Raw genomic sequence first — 21,962 nt, 5'->3', positions numbered from 1 at the left:
CTGATCATGGACTTGTTTAAACACATAGAGAATTTAAGATGCTCATGTTGGCAGTAAGGACACAGAACAGGCACTGTCTAAAAGCATTAAGAAAACACATGACTGGGATGCCTGGGTAGCTCAGTGGTTGAGCAACTGCCTTTGGCTCAGGTTGTGATCCCAGAGTCCTGGGATCGAGTCCTGAATCGAGCTCCCCGCAGGGAGTCTGCTTCTCCCTCTGCCTACGTCTCTGCCTCTCTGTGTCTCTCATGAATGAATGAATGAATGAATAAATAAATGAAAAAGAAAAAAAAACACCTGTAGACATAAATGTGCCCTGTTTGGTCCCTTCTGTCCCCTTCTCTGTTCTTTTGTGCCATACACTTACAAGGAAGTGAGGTGTGGTTCACTTTTAAGGCTTATGCAACTGATTTAACTCATCCCCACATGCCCATTTGCTGCACTACTCTGACTACATACACCAGTTGACGGTGGCTTTGCTCCTAGATAAGAGGTTCAGGTCGTCTGTGCCACCAGGTTCACCCACAAATACCAGCTTTAAGTTTAAAATAGAGTCTGTTTCCTTTTGGACATTTCCTGCTACATTTTTAAAAAACTACAACACAATAATAGAAAAACATGTTAGTTTAAGTGGTTTTAATCTTGGTGGGTATAAATAACCAGTAATAAGGGATTATGATGATTGCTTAATAATAAAGAGTGGTGATGAATTTCACAAAGCGTCATTTAGAAATGGTAAACCAAACTTCACACTTTTACCACAAAATATGAAAATAATCCCTGGGACTCATGACAGGGCTATTAATTTTCTTTTTCCCTTTCTTTCACTCTGTGAGAAGCCAGCCTATGAGGACATCATCCCCCTTTTTTTTTTGTTTGTTCTTTTTTTTTTTTTAAATCAGGAAACATGCTAAATACCTTCCTTGGGATAAAATGAATCTTATTTTATGTATCACCACACACATAATAAACCCAGGGCCACAGAGAATAATCACAGTTCATGTAAACTGGGCACTTCTACATTTCAAATCTGGTATAAATGGCAACAGAAAGTGAATTAAGGAATGTGTGAGTCTCCTTCCTAGTGGACTATAAGCACTGTTGGATAAAATGACCAAATTTAAGAACTAGAAGGAGCTATCTTCTTAGCACTGGAAAAGGTTGAACAATTTCATGGTATTTTACCTCTGTGCACATACTGCAAATATGACAATATGTTTACATTTGTTCTAGCTGGTGAATGTATAGGTGTTTGATGTGCTATCCTTTACATTTTCTGAACTGTTAATTTCCCCCTTAAAATCCCAAAAAATAATATGGGAAGAAGAAAAAAAATAAAGGCATATGCCATGGAAGTGTAAGATTTTAAATGGTCACTTAAAGCATGAATATTACCAGAGTTACTCAAACACTTACCAGGTTGTTTTTTAAATCTTTTAACTTTGAAACAATTTTAGTCTTTTAGAGCAAAGTTGATATCCTTCAGTCAGCTTCCCTTAAAGTTAACAACTTATGTGAGCTATAGCATGATTCTCAAAAGCCAGTAAATCAACTGTAGTACTACTAACTAATTTATATACTTTATTTGAATTTCACATCGCTCCCCTTATGTCTCTTTCCTGTTCTAGGATCCAATCCAGGACCCCACACTGCATTTAGCAATTGTGTGATCAGGTCATTTTAACCGAGTACAGAACCTCTTCTACTCCCTTCCATTTAACAGAATGCTTTTTGCCTGATTTTTCCATTGGTGTCTTTCAAAAATATGTGTTTATATTTTTAATTTCAGCCCTAGCAAACTAATGGCAGATATTTAATTAAACTAAATGAGGTGTCACAATATTGAGAAGTAATTTCAGAAACAATTGGAATGATAAACAGAAATCACCTTGCTTGGTTTGCATACTGACATACTTTTCATTGAGTATAAAAATTTAGTTCAAGGAACAAGTAGTTCCATGACCTTTAAAATACTCCTTCAGGAGACTAATAAATGCAAACCACTTGTTTTAGAGAATGTTTACAAAATGCTGCCAGCTCAGTCTCCACTAGACACTTGGTAAGGCTCCTATTCTCTACATGCTGACTGTGCAAAATGCAATCTGAATCAGTGCTTCTGTATGTCATGAGAAAGAGCACTCAGTGATGACATGTGCTAGCAAAACACATCCAGGTATTTTTTTATACAGCTGGAAATAATCTAAGGCTACTAGAAAATCATCAAGATTGGGTCAGATACATCTCTAGGTCAATTTGCATAACAGTGAAGCATCAGGGTGCCTCAAAAAGTGAGGAAGAAAAAAAATTTTTTTTAAGATTTTTTAAAGATTTTTTTTAAAGATTTATTTTAAAAATAACAAGTAACAGGAATAGGACTTTTTTTCTTTCACATAAAGGGAGAATTAATCATCAAATTTACTTTTTAAAGATTTTATTTATTTGAGAGAGTGACAGAGCAAGCATGAACAAGGTGGTAGGGGGATGGGCAGAGGGAGAGGGAGAAGCAGACTCCCCTCTGAGCAGAGAGCTGATGCAGGGCTTGATCCCAGGACCCTGGGATCATGACCTGCGTCAAAGGCAGACGCTTAACCACCTTAGCCACCCAGGTGCCCAGAAAAAAATTTTTAATAAAGATCTATGAAGAGATGATCCATAAAAAGATGACCATAAATAACCAGATGACCAAAAAAAAAAAATTTATAAGTATAGTTCATAAAGAAATGATTAGAACTATTCTCATTTGTAGTTCCTCTAACTAATTATGTTAAAGTTCATTAAAAAATGGCATTTGAGTATTTTAACAATGGGAAAAACAAACCAACCTTTTTCCTCCCCTGATCTTGATCAGAATACGTAAGTTAATCAGATAGTATTGAATTACATTCCATTTTATAACATGCCTATATATTTGTACCTATTAGTATAGTACACTAAAATATAGTATAAGGTTAATATATGGAACAGAACACAAAAAAGCTGTCAGAGAACTACATGGATATTGATGTTTATGTTGAAAGGGATGCTGGTGCTTTTGAACAAATTTGCTTTTTAAAAAAAGTCTAGCTGTCAAAATGAGAGCCCAACTGGATGGTCCCCTTGCTAATTGTATCCCAACATGTATCTGATGATTTCTCATGGATGGGATTTCCAATCCCCATGTACTCTCACCTAGTTCTCACTAGTGAGTAAAAGCAATCCCCTCCCCCCACCTCCCAACCCACACCTTTTCTTCTGGCCATAATAAAATAACAAGTAACAGGAATAGGACTTTTTTTCTTTCACATAAAGGGAGAATTAATCATCAAAGATGAAAATGTCTACTGAGTTGGCTATTTTTACTTGGCCTCTGTCTGGGAGAGGTACTTTTTGAGAAATGTTTTAGAACTCTCAGATTCTAGAAAAACTAAACTAAAAATACCAAAGGGTAATGGAGGATAAGCTTTGCCTCTTTCTTCCTCTCCGACCTGTCACCATGCTGTTTTCACAGTTGTCAGTTTATTAGAAAAATAAAACTTGATTGGTCCATGTGGCTTTTTTTTTTTTAAGCAAACTGGCAGATCTGTCTGTGCGTATTGGAAAGTGTATGGCAATCTTCTTAGGGAGGAAAGAACAACAGTAAATACATACTTCAAAAATTTCTTAGAGGAATACAGTAGCTAGTTAATTACATGAGGAAACCACTGTGAATCAATTTTTAAAGAAAGTTACATGGATGGAAGAATTGGTATAAACTTAAAAAGTGTTGAAAGCAAAATGACTTGCTTAATAATTTACTACAATGGCTTAGAAATTGGTCTTGATCTGTATATTCCAGGTGTTTCGAGATGGTATAACAGACCAGGAGATGTGTTATAGCCCTCACTCCATCTCAGAATATCCCTGGGCAAATCGCTTTATCTTTCACCCTTAACTCAAGGGTAGGGTGTGCTGGGGAAGGTGGGGCGGGGGGCCGGGGGGGGGGGGTTAGAATTAGCTCAGTGGGCCTCAACCCAGGGTTCTTTGACCTTGAAGGAATTCCACATAGTAATGGTGGTTCATGAGGTATTTTCAATATTTCAAAGAGCCCGAAAGAAATCATGAATCTATCTGAAACAGGCTTGGAGGCGCACTAAACTTTTCTTTTTGGTTATAGTTATATAGAGTTGGTGTAGTTATATCAGCTATCCCATCCTAAATGCCATGTGTTTGGATAATAAGATCTATGAGAGAAAAAGATTTATTTTTAAAAAATTTTTTAATTTATTTATGATAGTCACAGAGAGAGAGAGAGAGAGAGAGAGAGAGAGAGGCAGAGACACAGAGGGAGAAACAGGCTCCATGCAACGGGAGCTCGATGTGGGATTCGATCCCGGGTCTCCAGGATCGCGCCCTGGGCCAAAGGCAGGCGCTAAACTGCTGCGCCACCCAGGGATCCCGAGAAAAAGATTTAAAAAAGGATTCTTGGTAAAGAAAAGGATGATCTTTACAATAACTTTGATTTCAACAACTTAATGATCAATGATTTGGGCAGTCCTGTGGTGTTGGGAGAGGGATGAGGAGGAAGATACAAAAAAGACCATTATTTATTGAGGAATTTAATAAATTTGTGCCAGAATGTGTAGGGTACCCTGAGTACATTATCTCACCTAATCCTTTCAACAGGCCTGTGAATTAGGTATTTTTGCCTTCATTTTGGAAATGAGCTGTGTTGTAACTTTTACCATCATCAAAGGCCAGTAAGTAGCAGGGCTAGGGCTCAGATTCTGTCTGCCTACTTCCAGCACCAGGTTGCTCTATAAAAACTATTGCTATTAGTTTGTTCTTAGTAATTTCATTTTTCCAACTGGCAACCGGGTTGTGGATAAATGCTTTTTCCTGTCTCCAGCTGTCTTGCATGGCCTCGGTATGTTATGCCAACATAGCCTACAGGTCCAGAGGCCCAGCCAGAGAGTAAAAGAACATCTCAGATGTGTCCTCAGTCACTCATCACTGACGAGGTTGCTTTGCCAGAAACTTTCCTAGCAAATAGCCTACTCATGACTTATGTGGATGAGAGGGCAATTTGCTGTGACCACAGACAAAACTAAATGCTGCCACAAATTTGGTAGAGTGGGGGAGAAAGATTTATTCCAGATCTTCTCTTTATCCACAGTCCCAGCACCGAAGGCTACAATAATTCTTGTCCATTGCATCTAATACTAACCTGTAAGGTGCTACAATTAAGATGCAGAGAAGCTATTAAGATCTCCACTACTTAATTATCAGGGCTGGAAACTTTCTTCTCTTATGGCACTTTGCAGTAAGGTATCTTTATGTCAACTGATTGCATTTTTGTGGTCTCAAAGGCCCATTTTCCTCCCATCCATGGAACATTGTTTTAAATAGGTATATATATAGGAAATTTTTAACAGTTGCCCTTTCCCCTTCCCAAATGTATCTAAAACTAGAGAAATTATTCTTTATCATACCTTTGTTAAAAGTAGGAGAAGAAATAAAAAGCATTTCTTTTTCTATAGAACTTAAGATATACAAAATCCACTGCAACGGGACATGATTCTAAAATATCTAACCTAAGGCCAACAGTTTCTAGTAGTCTAGATTAAGTTCACAATTTGGTAACTAAAAACAATAGGAAGAAATAGACCAAGTTAGCTAGATACAAGATTGAAGGTGGATATACTTGGAAGACTATAATTGTACTGGATTTCTCATTAGCGGGGAGCAGAGTCCTATGAAGACTTCACATTCCCCAAGAGAACCGTATTTACACAATTAACAATTCTTTTGTTGGAAAAAAAAGCTTTCGTTATTGCATGTGGACACATGTGGGCTGTGTAAAAATATAAAAGATGTATAACACACGGTAAACAGAAAGTAATGATCTTAAACAGGCCAAATCCTTGAACTCGTCATTAATAAATGTCTCTCCTGCATTCAGCTACCCAGGCTGCTGGGAGCCTGTTTTCTTCAAGTACTTCAAACACTGAAATCCAGGAACATTTATTATTTTAATCCATTACAGGCAGTGCTTGATTTAACTTTATTGGTTGTGGTGGTGGTAGTGGTTATAAGTGGGGGTACAGCAATGTTCTTTTACACATCATTTCAAAAGGGCTTAATTATATTTTATAGTTTGGGCCAGGAATTCTGCTTGTTTTTTGTCTAACAAGGTTCAAATGGAGTTCAGGTCGATGATGAATCAGAAGAAAAAGTCAGAGATGGTTATCTCTCTGAGATGAGATCATCTCCCTCTACGAAAGGCTGGGCAGGTACATCATGTTCGCTACACCAGAGCACATGATAGTGCTCGACATCCGAAGTTAGCTGCTTATTAGGTGACTTTTAACACATTAGAAATTCAACCCAGGGATTATCTTCTTAATTTCTAAAGTTAATATCCTATGTATTTAAAAAATTTCCCACTGGAATCCAAAGCAGCTATAGTAACATAATAGCACTAAAACAAAAAACATATATGAAGAACAATAATTGCCTAACAGACATTTAAAAAGATGCACACACCTTTTAAAACAAAAATTTAAGTATCCCAAATGAAAGATGTGGAAGACTGCATTAATATAATTTGGTTAAACAAAAGAGTAAGTAACTGTATAAACATGTCTGAACAGCATTTATCTCCCAGTGTTTCTTTTTTTTTTAAAGACATCAAACATTCTTAATTTGTTACCTCTCTTTCTAAGGGTGTGAAAAAAGATCTAAGATAATAGTATTGGTATTGCTTACTATTACCCAAAATTCCAGCTAATCTAATATTATTGTATGTAACAAATACAAAAAGGAGAATAAAATTTGTATGGTGGGATTTCTTTTCCACTGCATGTGATTTCTAAGAGGACAAGAGAATTACTCCCCAGAAAGCATCTTATACATTTATGGTTTTTATTTCCCACTGTATTAGAGAAATAATATGAAACATTATTTTGAAAAAAAATCACGGTAATTTTACTTTTTCTACTTATTTCCCATTTAATCTTTAGAACTTTCTATTCTACTTCTTTTGAATGTCTCAAAACAAGAGGTACATGCCAGTTCATCAGTAGCAACTTTGAACCTTGTTATAAAGTAATAAGAGGGAATCTGACCAGGATTAATAGTGGTACTCAGTTCTGAGGTGAGGGGTGTCATGTTTCACGGACTCTAGGCCATCTGTTCTGCCTGTCTACGTTTTACTTCTGTAAAACTATAAACGCACCTCTACCTCAGGGACCATAGAAAGGCATTAGAATTCTTCTGCTTTTCATTATCACAAGATTCAGTAACTCATTTCATTGTCAAGATAATCCCCTTTTACTCTTTCTTTTGCGCTTGCGGGGTATGCCAAAATGACAAATAAAATCCCAGATGTTACAGACCCAATGAGGTCTCCACCTTTCCTTGAGTGTTGGGTTTAAGCTACTTGGGACACAGTGTCAAAACTGACAGGACCCTGATGCCCACACCCAATATTCATTAAGGTGTGTCAGTGATTTGTATAGCTGTCTACACGCTTTACTCCCACTTCAATCCTCAATGGCGGCCTGAAAGTTAGGTCTGTCCTCTGGTTTTCACTGTCAAATAATTCATTTCCTATTGTTCAGGCACTGGAAAGAGGAGCGGTTTCTTTCTAAAAGAAACAAAAGTCTTTGGGGTGTTGTAAATAGCTCACTATTGCAACATATTATTTTAGGTAGTCATATCTAATTTAATGTTTGATTTCCCCTTAGGCTTACTTGCATTTCTGCAGCATCCAACAACTATGACAACGCCTTAAGAGATTTTCCTCAGGAGATCCAGTTAACTCTGGTATGAGAAGCTGGAGCTCCACTTTGTATCAATTAATGACTGGGTTTCACTTTTCAGTACATGCAAAGGAACTTGAGGTTCTTAATGGTTTATTGGTCTCAAATTCCGTGAACATGAGAAGAGGCATTTGTATACGTGAAAAATAATGTGGTTACACTTTTTTTTCTCTCTACTTTTGTTTATAAGCAAACATAAGTGCATCTGGATGACAGAGGCTGGGGTAGTGAAAGTTATTTAAGTAGCAGCCCTTTGACCAGAAGGAGTTCAACTCATTGTTTTCTGCCTCAGATGGCAAGTCTCATAAGTGCCTGTGGATAAGGGATCCTTGCAACTTTTCCCCAATTCTGACAAAAACGCGAGCCAAGATGGCCTCACTTAGACTCTGCCCCCAACCTTCTGTGCGACTGAACTTGTTCATATCCTATTTCCCTTCTCCTTATCGTGGAGGTTGCTAATCTAAGTGTCCCTGAACAAAAGCAAGGCAGCCTAAAGTACAGCCATTTTGCAGCCTGAATCGTGTACCCTCATTTGCCAAAATCCAAGGAGTGACGCCCTAATAGAGCCATAATTTACTCTTGACAAGGGGAGCTAAAGTCTGCAGCTCACTCCCCACCCTGCCTGTGCAAAGTGCTACACTGTGTTCACAATTTACAGCTATATACTTATGGCTTCTCCAAAAGGACATACTTCAAATGGCAAAAAAAAGATTGTGTTATGTGTGTAGGTAGAGGGAAGGGGGTTGTTTTTAGAAAGAACATACTAGGGAATGGGATGGATTTAACAGATAGCAAAGAAACACTACCAGCCTTAAAATGTTTCAGAAAGTAAGATACAATCTCTAAATGAGATTCATTTGGGTTTTTTTTTCAATATTATATACCAACTGAAAAAAAATCTAAGCATTACATCTACCAAAGTCAGAACTTTAGAGCCATTTTACCAAAGACATATGGGAGAACATAAAGTATTCCAGCAGAAATACAAATTAGGTTATTATAAGTCACTGTTACACTAGCATCTGCAGAGTAGAACTAGGAAAAAATCAAGTCCTTTGAAACTCATAGTTTAGGGTCACAAGACAGTACAGAAAGCTAAGAAGAACTTGCGGCTTTCCTTTTTTTTTTTTTTTAATATTTTATTTATTTATGACAGATACAGAGAGAGAGAGGCAGAGACACAGGCAGAGGGAGAAGCAGGCTCCATGCACCGGGAGCCTGATGTGGGATTCGATCCCGGGTCTCCAGGATCACGCCCTGGGCCAAAGGCAGGCGCCAAACCGCTGCGCCACCCAGGGATCCCGTGGCTTTCCTTTTTTAAGTTAAAAATATTTAACCATTTCATTTTATTTCAAATTGAGAAAACATTTTGGTGAATACTTTGTATATGTTTTGTTGTAAAAACCCAGTAAATGAATATGAAAATGTCCTAGATTTAAATGTATCGTCAATGTCTCAGTGAGAAGATTAACTGTTCCCCTTCCTGCTTTTATTATTCTCTTTCCCATACTCTTCCCATAAGCTTATGACAGTTGAGATGATAAAAAAAACACAATTATTAGACGAACTCAAATATTTTTTGTACCTTGCAGAAGTGAGGAAACATGCCTACAACACGTTCCCCCCTTGTGTTTCTCTAAATATTACTCAGAATGTAAGATTCTTCTGGCATTACAAATCTATTTCAGCTCCTAAATTAAAACTCATCTGGAAAGGACTGTTTTTACCCTGTTTATGTAACATTGTCACATAAAGAGTGTTAAAAAAAATTTTGACTAAAAATAGCTTGCGTAAGCTAGGGATTAGAGTAGTTTCTGCTGCTATAATTGTTCCTTTGTAGTTTTTTCCATGATATTTTTGACTGTGTTTATTAAAATCAGCACATCAAAAAGGATCAAAGAGAAAGTGAGTGAGAACCGAAGAAACCCCAAGTGTGTTGTCTCATTGGGGAGTTATGCAGATTCGCATAAACAAGTGCAAATTGTTGAGGTTTTAATGAAATTTTTCTACAATTATTTTATCTTAAGTCATTCTATACAATAACATCTGTACAACAGATGGCTATACTGTACGAAGGCAATGCTCCTTTTCCTTTCTCTGTTTAAGAGTACATCTGAGATGACTACTTTTGTCACTGTGCTCAATTTGGTTCAGCAAATAATTTGAAAAGTGCAGCTGCTGCAGATGGTCACAATAGTTATATAAACTGTAAAATCAAAGACACAGTTAAGTATTTCTGTATTAGGTTCAAACTGTAAAAATCTGACATTAACTCTGTTGAGCTCAAAGATATACCACAAAAAAGTTTAGTTTAATGCAGAGTGATGTCACTTGCAGAACACAAAAAGAAATATAACTACTGGTGGGAGGTTTTTTTTTTGGGGGGGGGGGCGGTGAGGTATACTTTTTACCACTCATCAAAAATGTACCTTGCATATATATTTGAGTATAATTCATTCAGGTTGCAAAGCATGACTTTTTAAGATAATCAACTATATAATGAAATTAATGTCCGAAGTTTAAAAATTATGTATACTTTTAAAAAGTTTTGCTTAGATAAAAGTCAGTTTTTGAAAAGTAGGTAATAATCTCTCAACTATAATTTCCCAGAAATCAGCCATCAGTAATAACTTGAATTTAACACAATCTCATTTTACTTAATTATAATTATTATTTTGCTAACTTTGTTATCTTCTTAAACTGTTTGAGCATGCCACCATATTAAGGAGAAATGTAGAGAAAACAGAGTTGGCATTATGTTCTCATAATAAAATTGTTCCTGTTAAATAGCTCATTTCAATTTGATTTGATTAATTGACACAAGTAACTACTTGAGAACGTCTGTTGGACACTACATATTAGACTTGTATAAAGTATGTCTTTGTAGGAGCTATAGTTTCTATTTCTGTGTTTAACTAGATTGAAGGGCATAATTGTAAAAGGGATAGGGCATGTAGTTTTTCTAGTGTGAAGGGGGAAAAAAACGAATTACAAAAGCAGAATGCGTTCACTATCTTGTAGAGCTCAGCAAGAGGATTTTAATGACATTATAGAGATGTTTTTTTGAGGACAGACACCATTAAGAGTGGGTAAAATATGAGTAGCAAATGAATAAAACAAGACAGAAAAGGACCTAGAATTGAATAGAATCCATTTAAATTATTTTCCTCTGTTTGCATCCTAACCTTTCCCTGCTATGATTAAGGTACCACTGGAAAGGCATGGGAAAGGGCCAGTGCTGTGTGGGTTGCAATTTGTGGATAAATCAGACATTGTAGCCTCCAGTGTTTCATGGTCTTTCATGTCCCATGGAACTTACATTTTTCATTTCTAACTTTTAAGACAATAAAAAAAAAAGTGCTTTTAGCTGGCTTGGTCACAAATATTTCTGGTGAGAAAGAAATAAATCATTTACTTTTTGGACTAAAATTCATACTCTTCAACCATAAAGCTTTTCCTTTATCTCTTAAACTACTGTGCCCAAACTGGCTATAAGGAACTAAGTTCCAGTGAGTCTCCAGCTGCTACTTAACTACTTCTTAGTAAGCAACGAAGTTGCATATAGTTTCAGGATTTACTTTATCCCCTGCACTGTCCCTCTAACCCCAATTCTTTCCTGCAAATTAAAGTGGAAAAAAATGTTTCCTTTTTGGTGTTTTTACTTTTCAAAGTAAAATTTCTGGCATTGTGCCCCGAACTACAACAGTAGCAGGTTCTGTGATTGAAAACTGCTACTTCCCACCTGTACCTTGTCTTTTTTTTCTCTTCCTCTCCTCCCATTCCTTCTGCTTACCCTGTTTGATTCAGTGTGAAAAAGCACTAACATTTTAGTCATGGTAACCAAAGAGAACAATGTAGACGTCATTGCCTGTTAATTTTTCACCTCTCCCCTCATCAGCGCCATCCAGTTTGCAGGGTCCACACCACTCTTTGCTAGGCTGGGTACTGAAGCATAGCCTTTCTCTGCCAGGTACTGTTGGCACGATCAATGGCATTGTCCTTGCAAAGTTGAGCGTTGGTTTCTACTACACTTTGTGTAAGCACACCTGCCACCAGAACAATTTCTTTCTTTTTAATAAATTGTTACCAGTGACTTAATATAGTGCATCAGAATCACCTATAGAGCTTTGGGAACACAGATTTCTGGGCCCCATGTCCAGAGCTTTTTAATTCAGTAGGTCAGGGGCAGGGTCTGAAATGTGGCATTTCTAATAAGTTCCTAGGCGATGCTAATGCTGTTCTAAGCAAGGTTCTGAGACCATGCTTTGAGATCCACTGCTCTAAGGATTCACAAAACTTGATGCTTCACGGTTCCACTACAGTTATTTCAGGTAAAAAGGAATTTAGAAGTGGACAATTTTACAGACATTTGTAGGAACATGCCTGAAGAAATGGATACAAACACTTTAGTTTACCGTGTTAAAATATTTAGGTTCAAAGGATTTGTTATAAAATTCTCTTCAAATAAGGTCACAAACCAGAAATGTCCCCGTCTGTAATGGTCCTTAAAACTTTTAACCTCTACATATTATTAATCTTTAAAATTACACATTTTCAGATGTTAACAAATCATGTATCATCTCCCTCTCCCCCTTTCTGTGACTTACCAGGTACTTTTTGTGCTGTTTTGACATTAAGGCTTCCACTGAGGTTTGATAAAGATGCTAACAGGCATGGTTTATCAGGATGGGGAACAGTTTCCATGGAGACCACTATCTGAGTGGTATGGACAGAAATTTTTTGAAAGCAAGAAACAGTTCTCCACATGTTTTCTTGAAATGGAATCTTTTGTGCTCCATCACCATGAACTTTAGGTTTAGACAACTTTCCACAGAAATATTTTGAGGTTGGAAACTCATCCTTATTCAGCATGGTGTCCAATGGGGCTGAAGTCTCTTTGCTGTGTGTATTTCTTATCCTCTTTAATAAATTCTTTATCTGATCCAACTTGGTAAAGCTCAGGTTTGCTTTCAAAGGCTTTGATATATCCAAGTTGATGTCTGCTATAGGATTGAAAAAGAAAATTATTGAAGCTCTGTCATTGAATGTAAGCCCTTCCTTCCCTGTCAAGGAATTTGACAGGAATTTTTTCTAATTTAATTTTCCCTACAGTTGTACAGTGGACTCCTTAGGATGCCAGATGTTATAATCCATTTACTTATCACCTACCTATTCTTTCCACGCAGTTACTTGAAGGAACTATGTCCATGGACTACTTACATGCCTACCTTCCTGTGTCAATCCATGTGACTGTTCCTGATAGAGCAAAGGCCAAGCATGGACATCTATTTCTGCCCTCTCACTCTGAGGCAAAATTAAGCAGCTATTTTAGTTTGTTACTGGAGCTGGTATTCTTTCTTCCAAGGTAAAAGGACTTCCTCTAGGATCTAGCACAATGTTTGACAGAAATACTGGTGTTACTATCTGTCCAACGGACAAACTGAAGTAACCTTCCTTACCATTCTCTGATCAAGTATATGCAGAAAAAGTTTGTTTCCCCTTCATGCCCTGCTGAAAACCAGTAGTCCCTTACAATCTTTCCCTACATTCTACATTCTAAAAAATGTAAACACCCCATCCAATGCAACATGTGTAGACTGAGACTTTTTTTTTTTTTTAAAGATTTATTTATCCATGGGAGAGAGAGAGAGAGAGAGAGACAGGCAGAAGGAGAAGCAGGTTCCCTGCTGTGAGCCTGATGTGGAACTCGATCCCAGGACCCTAGGCTCACAACCTGAACTGAAGGCAGATGCTCAACCACTGAGCCACCTAGGCGTCCCTAGACTGTAATCTCTTAAAACCTATAGTCCATTTTATATGTGCCATATACCAGATGTTGTCCTTTTTTGCTACTTAGTCATCTGACATGAAAACTAACTCACTTTAATTTTCTATTTTTGCCTTATTTCTGTTTTCATTATGGATAAGACATAAGACCATAAGAGCTGTGGAGGCAGAGCATGCCATACATCTTCATATCCAGTGCTTGGGACACTGTGTCTCGCCCATGTTTGAGCTTAACTGAACCTAAGGAGTCTTTTTCACTGAAGCCTGAGTATACAAAACATAATCCCAGACGAAGTTAATGGCAAGGTTATTAAGCAGATAAGGTTAATTTCTAGACCTTTGTTCATCAGGAGGACCTCTTCTCATCTTCTTCAGATGTCAGCACCTTACAGCTTTCTCCTGGTCACCCCTGTTCCCTCAGGGTGCTGTTCTTTTGAAGTGGGCCTTCCCAGGGGTTTCTTTAATCAGGCCCAGCAACACTGAGAATCCTGCTTCTAGCTCATTGGTCACCAGAAAGTATCAGACATCTGAGTCACTCTTTGCAATACTAAAATGTTCCCTGCTCCCCATATTTTTTAAACAGAAAAAACACCCTAACTTAAAGGAATTATTATTATTTTTTTTTTTTGCAAATTTTATAGTTTTACCTCTTACATTTAGGTCTGTGATTGTTCTTGAATTAACTTTTGAGTACTGTGTAAGGTAGGGGCCCAACTTCATTCTTTTTCGTGGGAGTATCCAGTTATTCCATTGTTGAAAGGCATTATTTTTGATTTTGAAGATTTTGGAGTACTGAAAGAAGCTGGTGGGCAAAATATTTTAGGAAAACTGGATGGTTCAAATGACCCATACATTTATTTTCATGTGGGCTTCGAAATTCCTCCTTACAGAAAATAATATTACCTTTACCACAATGAGAAAAAGGACAATCTTCACAGATGATGGGAACAACAAAGTTATAGCAAATGGAAGACTCAAATCTGCTTTTGTTTGGTTTCATCATATGCAGGCTTAAACTAAAGGTCTGAAGTGAAGTTGCCCAAATATCCACTTAAGCCAACTGCTAAACCTAAGGGATCCATTTCTGCTTAACTGTAGACTGTCAAAGCCCCTGTGGAATGGTTTATGTATCTAACTATCATATCTACCAAGGAGTGCTGACTATGACACCTTGACATGGAGCCTATCTCCAGGTATCTCTGTGGTCCCAGTGACACAGAAAAACACTGTTTATGCCTCTGGTTATTCGTCTAACTCATCCTTTCAGACTGAGTCCTTGAGTTGCTTCCCCCAGGAAATCTTTCTTGACCCCGTGGCCAAGGAAGATGCTGCTCATCTGTTGCATTCAAAATACCCTGTACAGTGTGCCTCCTCAGGCACATATTTATATTATTTTATAGTTATCTTATGTATCTGTCACATTCCAGTGAGCTGTGAGCTCCTGGGCAGTGAGAGCTGACCTAATCTTTTTTTTTTTTTTTTAATTTTTATTTATTTATGATAGTCACAGAGAGAGAGAGAGGCAGAGACATAGGCAGAGGGAGAAGCAGGCTCCATGCACCGGGAGCCTGATGTGGGATTCGATCCTGGGTCTCCAGGATCGCGCCCTGGGCCAAAGGCAGGCGCCAAACCACTGCGCCACCCAGGGATCCCGAGAGCTGACCTAATCTTAATATTCTGAGTGCCCACACTACTGTCTGGTCCACAGTGACTGCTAAATAGGTATTTAATGATGTAATGAAGGAAAAAAAGTGAATGATTTTTTCCTTTCCTTTTCTATTACATATCAAATCATTTTATCTAAAATAATCCACTAGCTCTCTTGGACATGTTATATTCCCTGTCTTGGTCAGTGGGTCTATAATCCATCAAGTGGCTTAAATCAGAAATCTGGCTTTTTGACCCATTTCATGTCCTCTTTTCCTGGTTCAAATCCACAAAAAGATTAAGTTCTGTCAATTTTATTTCCAAAACATTGCTTGAATTCAATCTCCTCCTCTTCAGCATTCTAGTCATTCCCCATTTTTTCCCTCCATGGCTTTGATATTGTTCAGCCTCCCAAATGATTTCTCTGTCTAGACCAATTCCCACTAGTCTAGTCTCCAGAGTAATTTCCAAATTGATTTGTTTCAAATGTAATTTTGATTGGCTTACTCTTATTTAAAACTCTTTACTGGCTCTTCTTTACCTATGATATAAAAGACCAAGCTCCTTAGAATGGAGCCTTTCTGTATCTGCAACCATTGCCTGTCACACAATAAAGTTGCAAAAAATACCACAAAGTTTATAGAGCCCTCTTTCCCCAACTCCTGCTATGTCATACCACTAGGTCTTTGCTCATGTTGCCCTTTCTTTGCCTAATGCCTAATCTTCAGGATACTGCTCAGTGTTGTCTGTAAAAAGTTGATCCACAAAGCTGGCCTTGCACAAATATCTTTTTGTGAGATTATATTTACCAGTCTAGAAGTTCCTTGAATGCATATTTTTCATCATTAATATGCAGTACTGGGCCTCCAACTCAGTACAAAGTACATATTTTGGACACTTCATGTTGGACTAGCCCAAAACATTCTAATCTGCAGGATTCTAAAGATGACTCCCCTACCCAAGATTCCTCTTTCTTGGTTATTAAATCAAACCCACTACTTTAGATACTGCTGTGCTGTGAAGGGGTTTTATAGTTGTGATAAAAAGCCTAGGTCAGGGATGTCTGGGTGGCTCAGTGGTTGGGCTGAAGTCATCATCCTGGGGTCTTGTGATTAAGTCCTGCATCAGACTCCCTGCAAGGAGCCTGCTTCTCCCTCTGCCTAGATTTCTGCTTCTCTCTCTGTGTCTTTCATGAATAAATAAATAAAATCTTAAAAAAAAAAAAAAGCTTAATTAGGTCAGTTGAATTTAAGACACAGAAATTGGGGATCCCTGGGTGGCTCAGCGGTTTAGCAACTGGCCTTTAGCCCAGGGTGCGATCCTGGAGTCCCGGGATTGAGTCCCATGTCGGGCTCCCAGCATGGAGCCTGCTTCTCCCTCCTCCTGTGTCTCTGCCTCTCTCTCTCTCTCTCTCTCTCTATGTCTATCATAAACAAACAAACAAACAAATAAATAAATAAATCTTAAAAAAAAGACACAGAAATTATTTGGTAGGCCTAAATATATAAGCCTTTTAAAGGCAGATGAAGGAGGAAAGAAGGGAAGTCAGAGAGATTTGACCTATGAGGAGGGCTCCATTGTATGTCATTGCTGCTTTGAGGATGATTGGGATCATATGAGAAAGAATGAGTGGCCTTAGAACCGAGGGAAACTGGCCAACAGCTCACAAGGAATTAGGGACCTCAATCCTACAACCACAAGAAACTGTATTGTGCAAACAACTAGAATGAATTGTTTCTCTGGAGCCTCCAGATTAGAGCCCAGCCCAACTGACATCTTGATTTTGGCCTTGTGAGATTCTAAGTGGAGAATCCAGCTGAACCCACCTGGACTTCTGACCTACAGGATGGTGAGATAATAAATTTATGTTGCTGCACTACACTGTATTTGTGGTTAATTTGTTACGTATCAATAGAAAACTAACACAAATTCCAGAGGCATGTTTACTCACATGACATTCTAGGTTTCCAATGTGAATATAAATGAGTTTCCAGGTATAGGAATGTTTGTCTCAGTTTCTTTTACCTTTTCTCCTAAAACAAAAATATCTAACATACCTTGCTCTTTGTTAGTTGCCAGTTCCTTTTTTAAAAAAAAAAATATTTAAGGATTCCAGGGGTGCCTGGGTAGCTCAGTCATTTAAGTATCTGACTCTTGATTTCTACTCAGGTCATGCTCTCAGGATTATTAGATGGAGCCCTGTGTCAGTCTCTGCTCTGGGCATAGTGCGTCTTAGGATTCTCTCTCCCTCTCCTCCCATCCCTGGCTCATGCACACTAGCTTAAAAAAATTATTTAAGGATTCCAGGGAAGATAGAATCCTGTCCCTCCCACTCTAAGCAGATCCAAAAGCTGGAGAGAATGAAATTATAAAACCTACACAGGGTAGCTATTTGAGGACGCTGAAAAGTAAATGGTGACAGAAGACTGGAGAAGATAACTAGACTGCAAAATACCACTAAAATGGAGGTGAGTTGTCATTTTTCCTCTTGTATCCCCTAGCATGTGCTAAAGGCAGTCCAAAACCTAAAAGCTGGTGTGAGGCGTGAAGAGAGGGGGTAGTAGGAGAAACTCTGTATTTCTGGCTTCAGGATGTGGGAAGTGAATTTCTAGTGCTCACAAAAGGGACTATGAAAATCTCTCTTTGCCTTCTTTTCTTCATTTTCTTGTGCCACAGAAAATAGGAGAGAATACTACTCAATTGATACCAAAACTAGACAAAGTAAAACTACAGACCTTAAGAGCAGAGACATAAAAATTCTTTAAAAAAAGTTAGAAATCAACTCAGAAACATATAAAACTAATAATATACCATGACCAATAGGGGTTTATGCTAGGAGTACAAGATTGACTCAATATTAGAAAATCAAAGTAATGATGTTAACAGTTTAAAAAACAAAAAGATCATACCAGTTGATGCAGAAAAAGTTTTGAAAAATTCAGTATCCATTTATGATAAAAACTCTTAAGAAACTATCAATAAAAGGGAACTTCCTTAATCTAATGAAGTTCATAGATGCAAACCTATAGCTAACAGTATACCTAATCATGAAGGATCAAATGCTTTCCCCCTAAGATCAGAAATAAGGCAAGGATATGCATTCTTACTACTCATACTCAGTATTAGACATCTTACCCAGACTTGTAGAATTGAAAGAATTCCAATCAAAATCCCAGTAGTATTTATTCAGATATGGAAAAGCTGATTTTAAGATTTATACAGGAATGTAAAGTAACTAGAATACCTAAAACATTTCTGAAAGAGAAGAGTAACACTGGAGGACTTACAAGATTTTAAAACTTAGCATGAAGCTACCATGATCAAGACAGTATAGTCTTGGAGAAGGGATATACACTTAAGTAGAACAAAACAGAGAGTACAGAAACACAGTTCAAAAGATTTAAATGATTTTTGGAAAAGGTGCAAAGGCAATTCAATGAAGAAAGGATGTTTACATGCAAAAAAAAAAAAAAAAAAAAAAAAAAAGTGCCTGAACCCAACTTTATACCTTTCATAAAATTACCTCAAAATGGATCATGGATCATGGATCTAATAAATACAAAATGTAAATTACAACATGTTTTTAGATAAAAACACAGGAAAAAGTCTTCAAGTCTTAGAGTTAAGGTTCTTACATACAGTACTAAAAAGCCAAGATTCAATAAAAAAAATTTCTAAATTGGACTTCATAACTGAAAACTTTGCTCTGTAAAAAGTAGTGTTAAGAGAATGAAAAGAACAAGCTCTGTACTGGGAGAAATTATTTGCAAATCGTATCTCTGACAAAAGATTTCTATCTAGAATCTTTCAACATTCAGTAATAAGGAACAAACAGCCTAATTTTACAATGGCCAAAAGACCTGAATAAACACTTCAACAAAGAAGATATATGCATGGAGGATAAGCACACACAGAGATGTCCAACATTGTTCATCATTAGAAAAGTGTAAATTAAAATGACAATGAGACATCTATTAGAACGACTAAAATAAAAAATACAATATTTTAGCAATTTCATATATGATTTATATGACCCACCAATCCCACATGTAGGCCTTTATCATAAAGAAATGAAAACTTAGGGGATCCCTGGGTGGCTTAGTGGTTTAGCGGTTTAGCGCCTGCCTTCGGCCCAGGGCATGATCCTGGAGACCTGGGATCGAGTCCTACATTGGGCTCCCTGCATGGAGCCTGCTTCTGCCTCTGCCTGCGTCCCTGCCTCTCTCTCTCTCTCTGTCTCTCATGAATAAATAAAATCTTAAAAAAAAAAAAAAAAGAAAAAAGAAATGAAACCTTAGATTCACACAACTTACATACAAATACTTGAGGTAGCTCCATTCATAAGCATCAAAATTGTTTCCAATTTAGATGCCCTTCAATGGGTGTACTGTTAAACTGTAGTACATCCACATAATGGAATACTACTCAGCAACAAAAAGGAATATATTACTGATACATACAACACCTTAGGTGAATCTCAAGGGCAGTATGTAAACAAAAGCAGCCAGTATGAAAAGGTTAAACGCTACAGGATTCCATTTGTATAACATTTTCAAAAAAGCAAAATAAACAAACAAAACCCCATAAGGTGATGGAGAGCAGTAATCACAGTTTAGGGTTTGGGGTGGGTGTGATTACAAAGAAATACTGTGAGAGTTGGTTTTTCTGGATGATGGAACTGTTCTATATCTTGACTGTGGTAGTAGTTACACAAATCTATATATGTATTAAAATTCACAGGACTGTACACCAAAAAAGGATAATTTTATAGCATATTTATTTAAAAAACAAAAAACAATGTATTTCAATGACTGTGATATGCATGATAGTTTTTTTTTCATGCCTTTTCATTAGTTTTTAGTCTACATGTGTCTCTCAAAAGGCCAAACAGCTTGAATGCGTCCATGGCTCTTATATGTAGGCGAAACCCACTTTAGGCCTCCTATGTGTTAATCAAATGTGTAGTAGGTTAGTTTTTGAGGTTTGCTTTCCACTCTCCATGGCCCCTCCAAGTTAGCAGAACACTGTTGGTGGCCTTCTACAACACTGTTGTAGAAGGTGAAAAAGATGGAATGCTACTCCTAAATGTTAGGGAAGCCACAGGACACATCATGATCTTACTGACATCAAATATAGCATATTAAAGTTAGGGGCTTTGACAACTATACTAGAGTCAGTTAAGCTGGTAAAAGTCAAAAAAATAGGTCAGTTTGGTACTATATAAATTAGTTTAATTCACAAGAGGATATATTCCATCATAGGACTTGGCTTGTATTATAAAATACATCTTAAAATAAAGTTTCTTTTTGTCAGTAGAGTTCAAATAATCCAGAAAAAGAAATGTGTACTAAAATCTAATTATATTGGTGAATTTCAACTATGACTCTGTTTGAGTCACTTTATTGACCTTATTTTATCAAATATAACTCTTTTTAATATTCTGAAATCAGAAAGATCCATTTCCCAAGCAACACTGAGGACAGCTCATAATATTTATTCAGTATAAGTCTAACAGCTTGAAATGGTGATGGCAAGTACATAATTAATTATAGGTGCCTGTCCTGTCCGATCTTTAAGAGTCATGAATCTCTATTAGGTTGCTAGTTTATATATAACAATTGATCAGGACTTAAACAAATTTTAGGAAAAAGATCCTGAAGTAGTACCTTGAATTTCCCCCTCTCAGTTTGTCCCAAGAGTGTCAGTGTGATTTTAAACTTTAGTAACTCCAAAAGTATAAGTGCTATAGATTTTAAAAATATTTTGAAAGTTCAATTATTTATAATAGAAGAAACCATATTTTTCTTGGTTTCATGAATTTGCAATGCAAATTTTTAATGTTAATTTTTTTGTGGTGCTGGTTTCTAGACAACCTTTTCTCAGACCAGTGGATTGATCAAGGAGGGCTTCTTATTTGGAAACTTTGGTCACTTGATTTATATGCTTCCTAAGGGGGTTTTGTCACACTGTTATGTATATATCAAAACTTCATTTATTGGATTCTCTTAAACCTAGGAGTACAATCTCTCAGTCACTGAACAGCAGCTGATGAAAATTTTCATAAAGTTGAAAACTCAAGTAGAGCCATATATACATAGCACAAGACAACTGTTGTTAACTTTTTATAAAAAACAAATTGATATTTAAAAATTTTAAATAATTCACCTTCAAAAATTTTTTGTATGTTTGTTTGCATACAGTGCAGCATCTATGTATGGTTCCCTCCAGTGGAACAGAGTCCCTCATCCCTGACCCCCCCACAGCTCGTTCTATGTGCAAACAGAGAGGCTGGACATTCCCATTTGGTCAAGCTGGATACTGCTATAAAGCCAAGAGCCCCATAAAACAGAGCTGACATGAGGCTATTCTGTAATACCAAGTATTCCTTTCAAAAGTACCAGTTCCACCAAGAGACAGGAAGCATGTACCTAAATGAAAAGCAGTGCAAATGCAATAATGCCCATTACTGTTGCATAAAGTCCATCAGCATGCATGAACCTTTCAACTCTGATCATGAAGTCACCATCATATCTGAAAGTTTAACAAATCCGTATTGTTACATTTATTACCCTCCCAGTGCCTCTGAAGCTTTCACAACCTTGAGCAAGTAATCACTATTTTTGGTAAAAAAAATTAGGGCCTTTTTAGTAAGTATTTTTAGTATCATAATGACACGTTTTACAAATGGGAAAATTATGCAACAAAAATCTGGCATTTTTAAACATTAAAAATTGAATAATATGTTTTCTG

The 21,962-nt window shown here is 37.1% G+C and overlaps 1 protein-coding gene across 13 annotated transcripts in view; it reads right to left on the bottom strand.

The window, feature by feature from the left end:
- VPS13B (vacuolar protein sorting 13 homolog B) overlaps positions 1-21,962 on the bottom strand; it is a 733,580-nt gene that overhangs the window by 145,129 nt on the left and 566,489 nt on the right. For 12 of the 13 annotated variants that reach the window (XM_049093088.1, XM_049093083.1, XM_035714496.2 and 9 more), the window contains one exon: positions 12,386-12,781. In XM_049093088.1, the coding sequence (XP_048949045.1) occupies positions 12,386-12,781 (396 nt within the window). The remainder of the gene's footprint in view (positions 1-12,385; positions 12,782-21,962) is intronic. The other variant, XM_049093086.1, reaches the window with a different exon arrangement.

Source organism: Canis lupus, chromosome 13 (assembly GCF_003254725.2).
Source record: "Canis lupus dingo isolate Sandy chromosome 13, ASM325472v2, whole genome shotgun sequence".
Lineage (NCBI taxonomy): Eukaryota > Metazoa > Chordata > Mammalia > Carnivora > Canidae > Canis > Canis lupus.
Note: the sequence above shows the minus strand (reverse complement) of the source record. Positions and strands in the feature narration are given on the sequence as shown.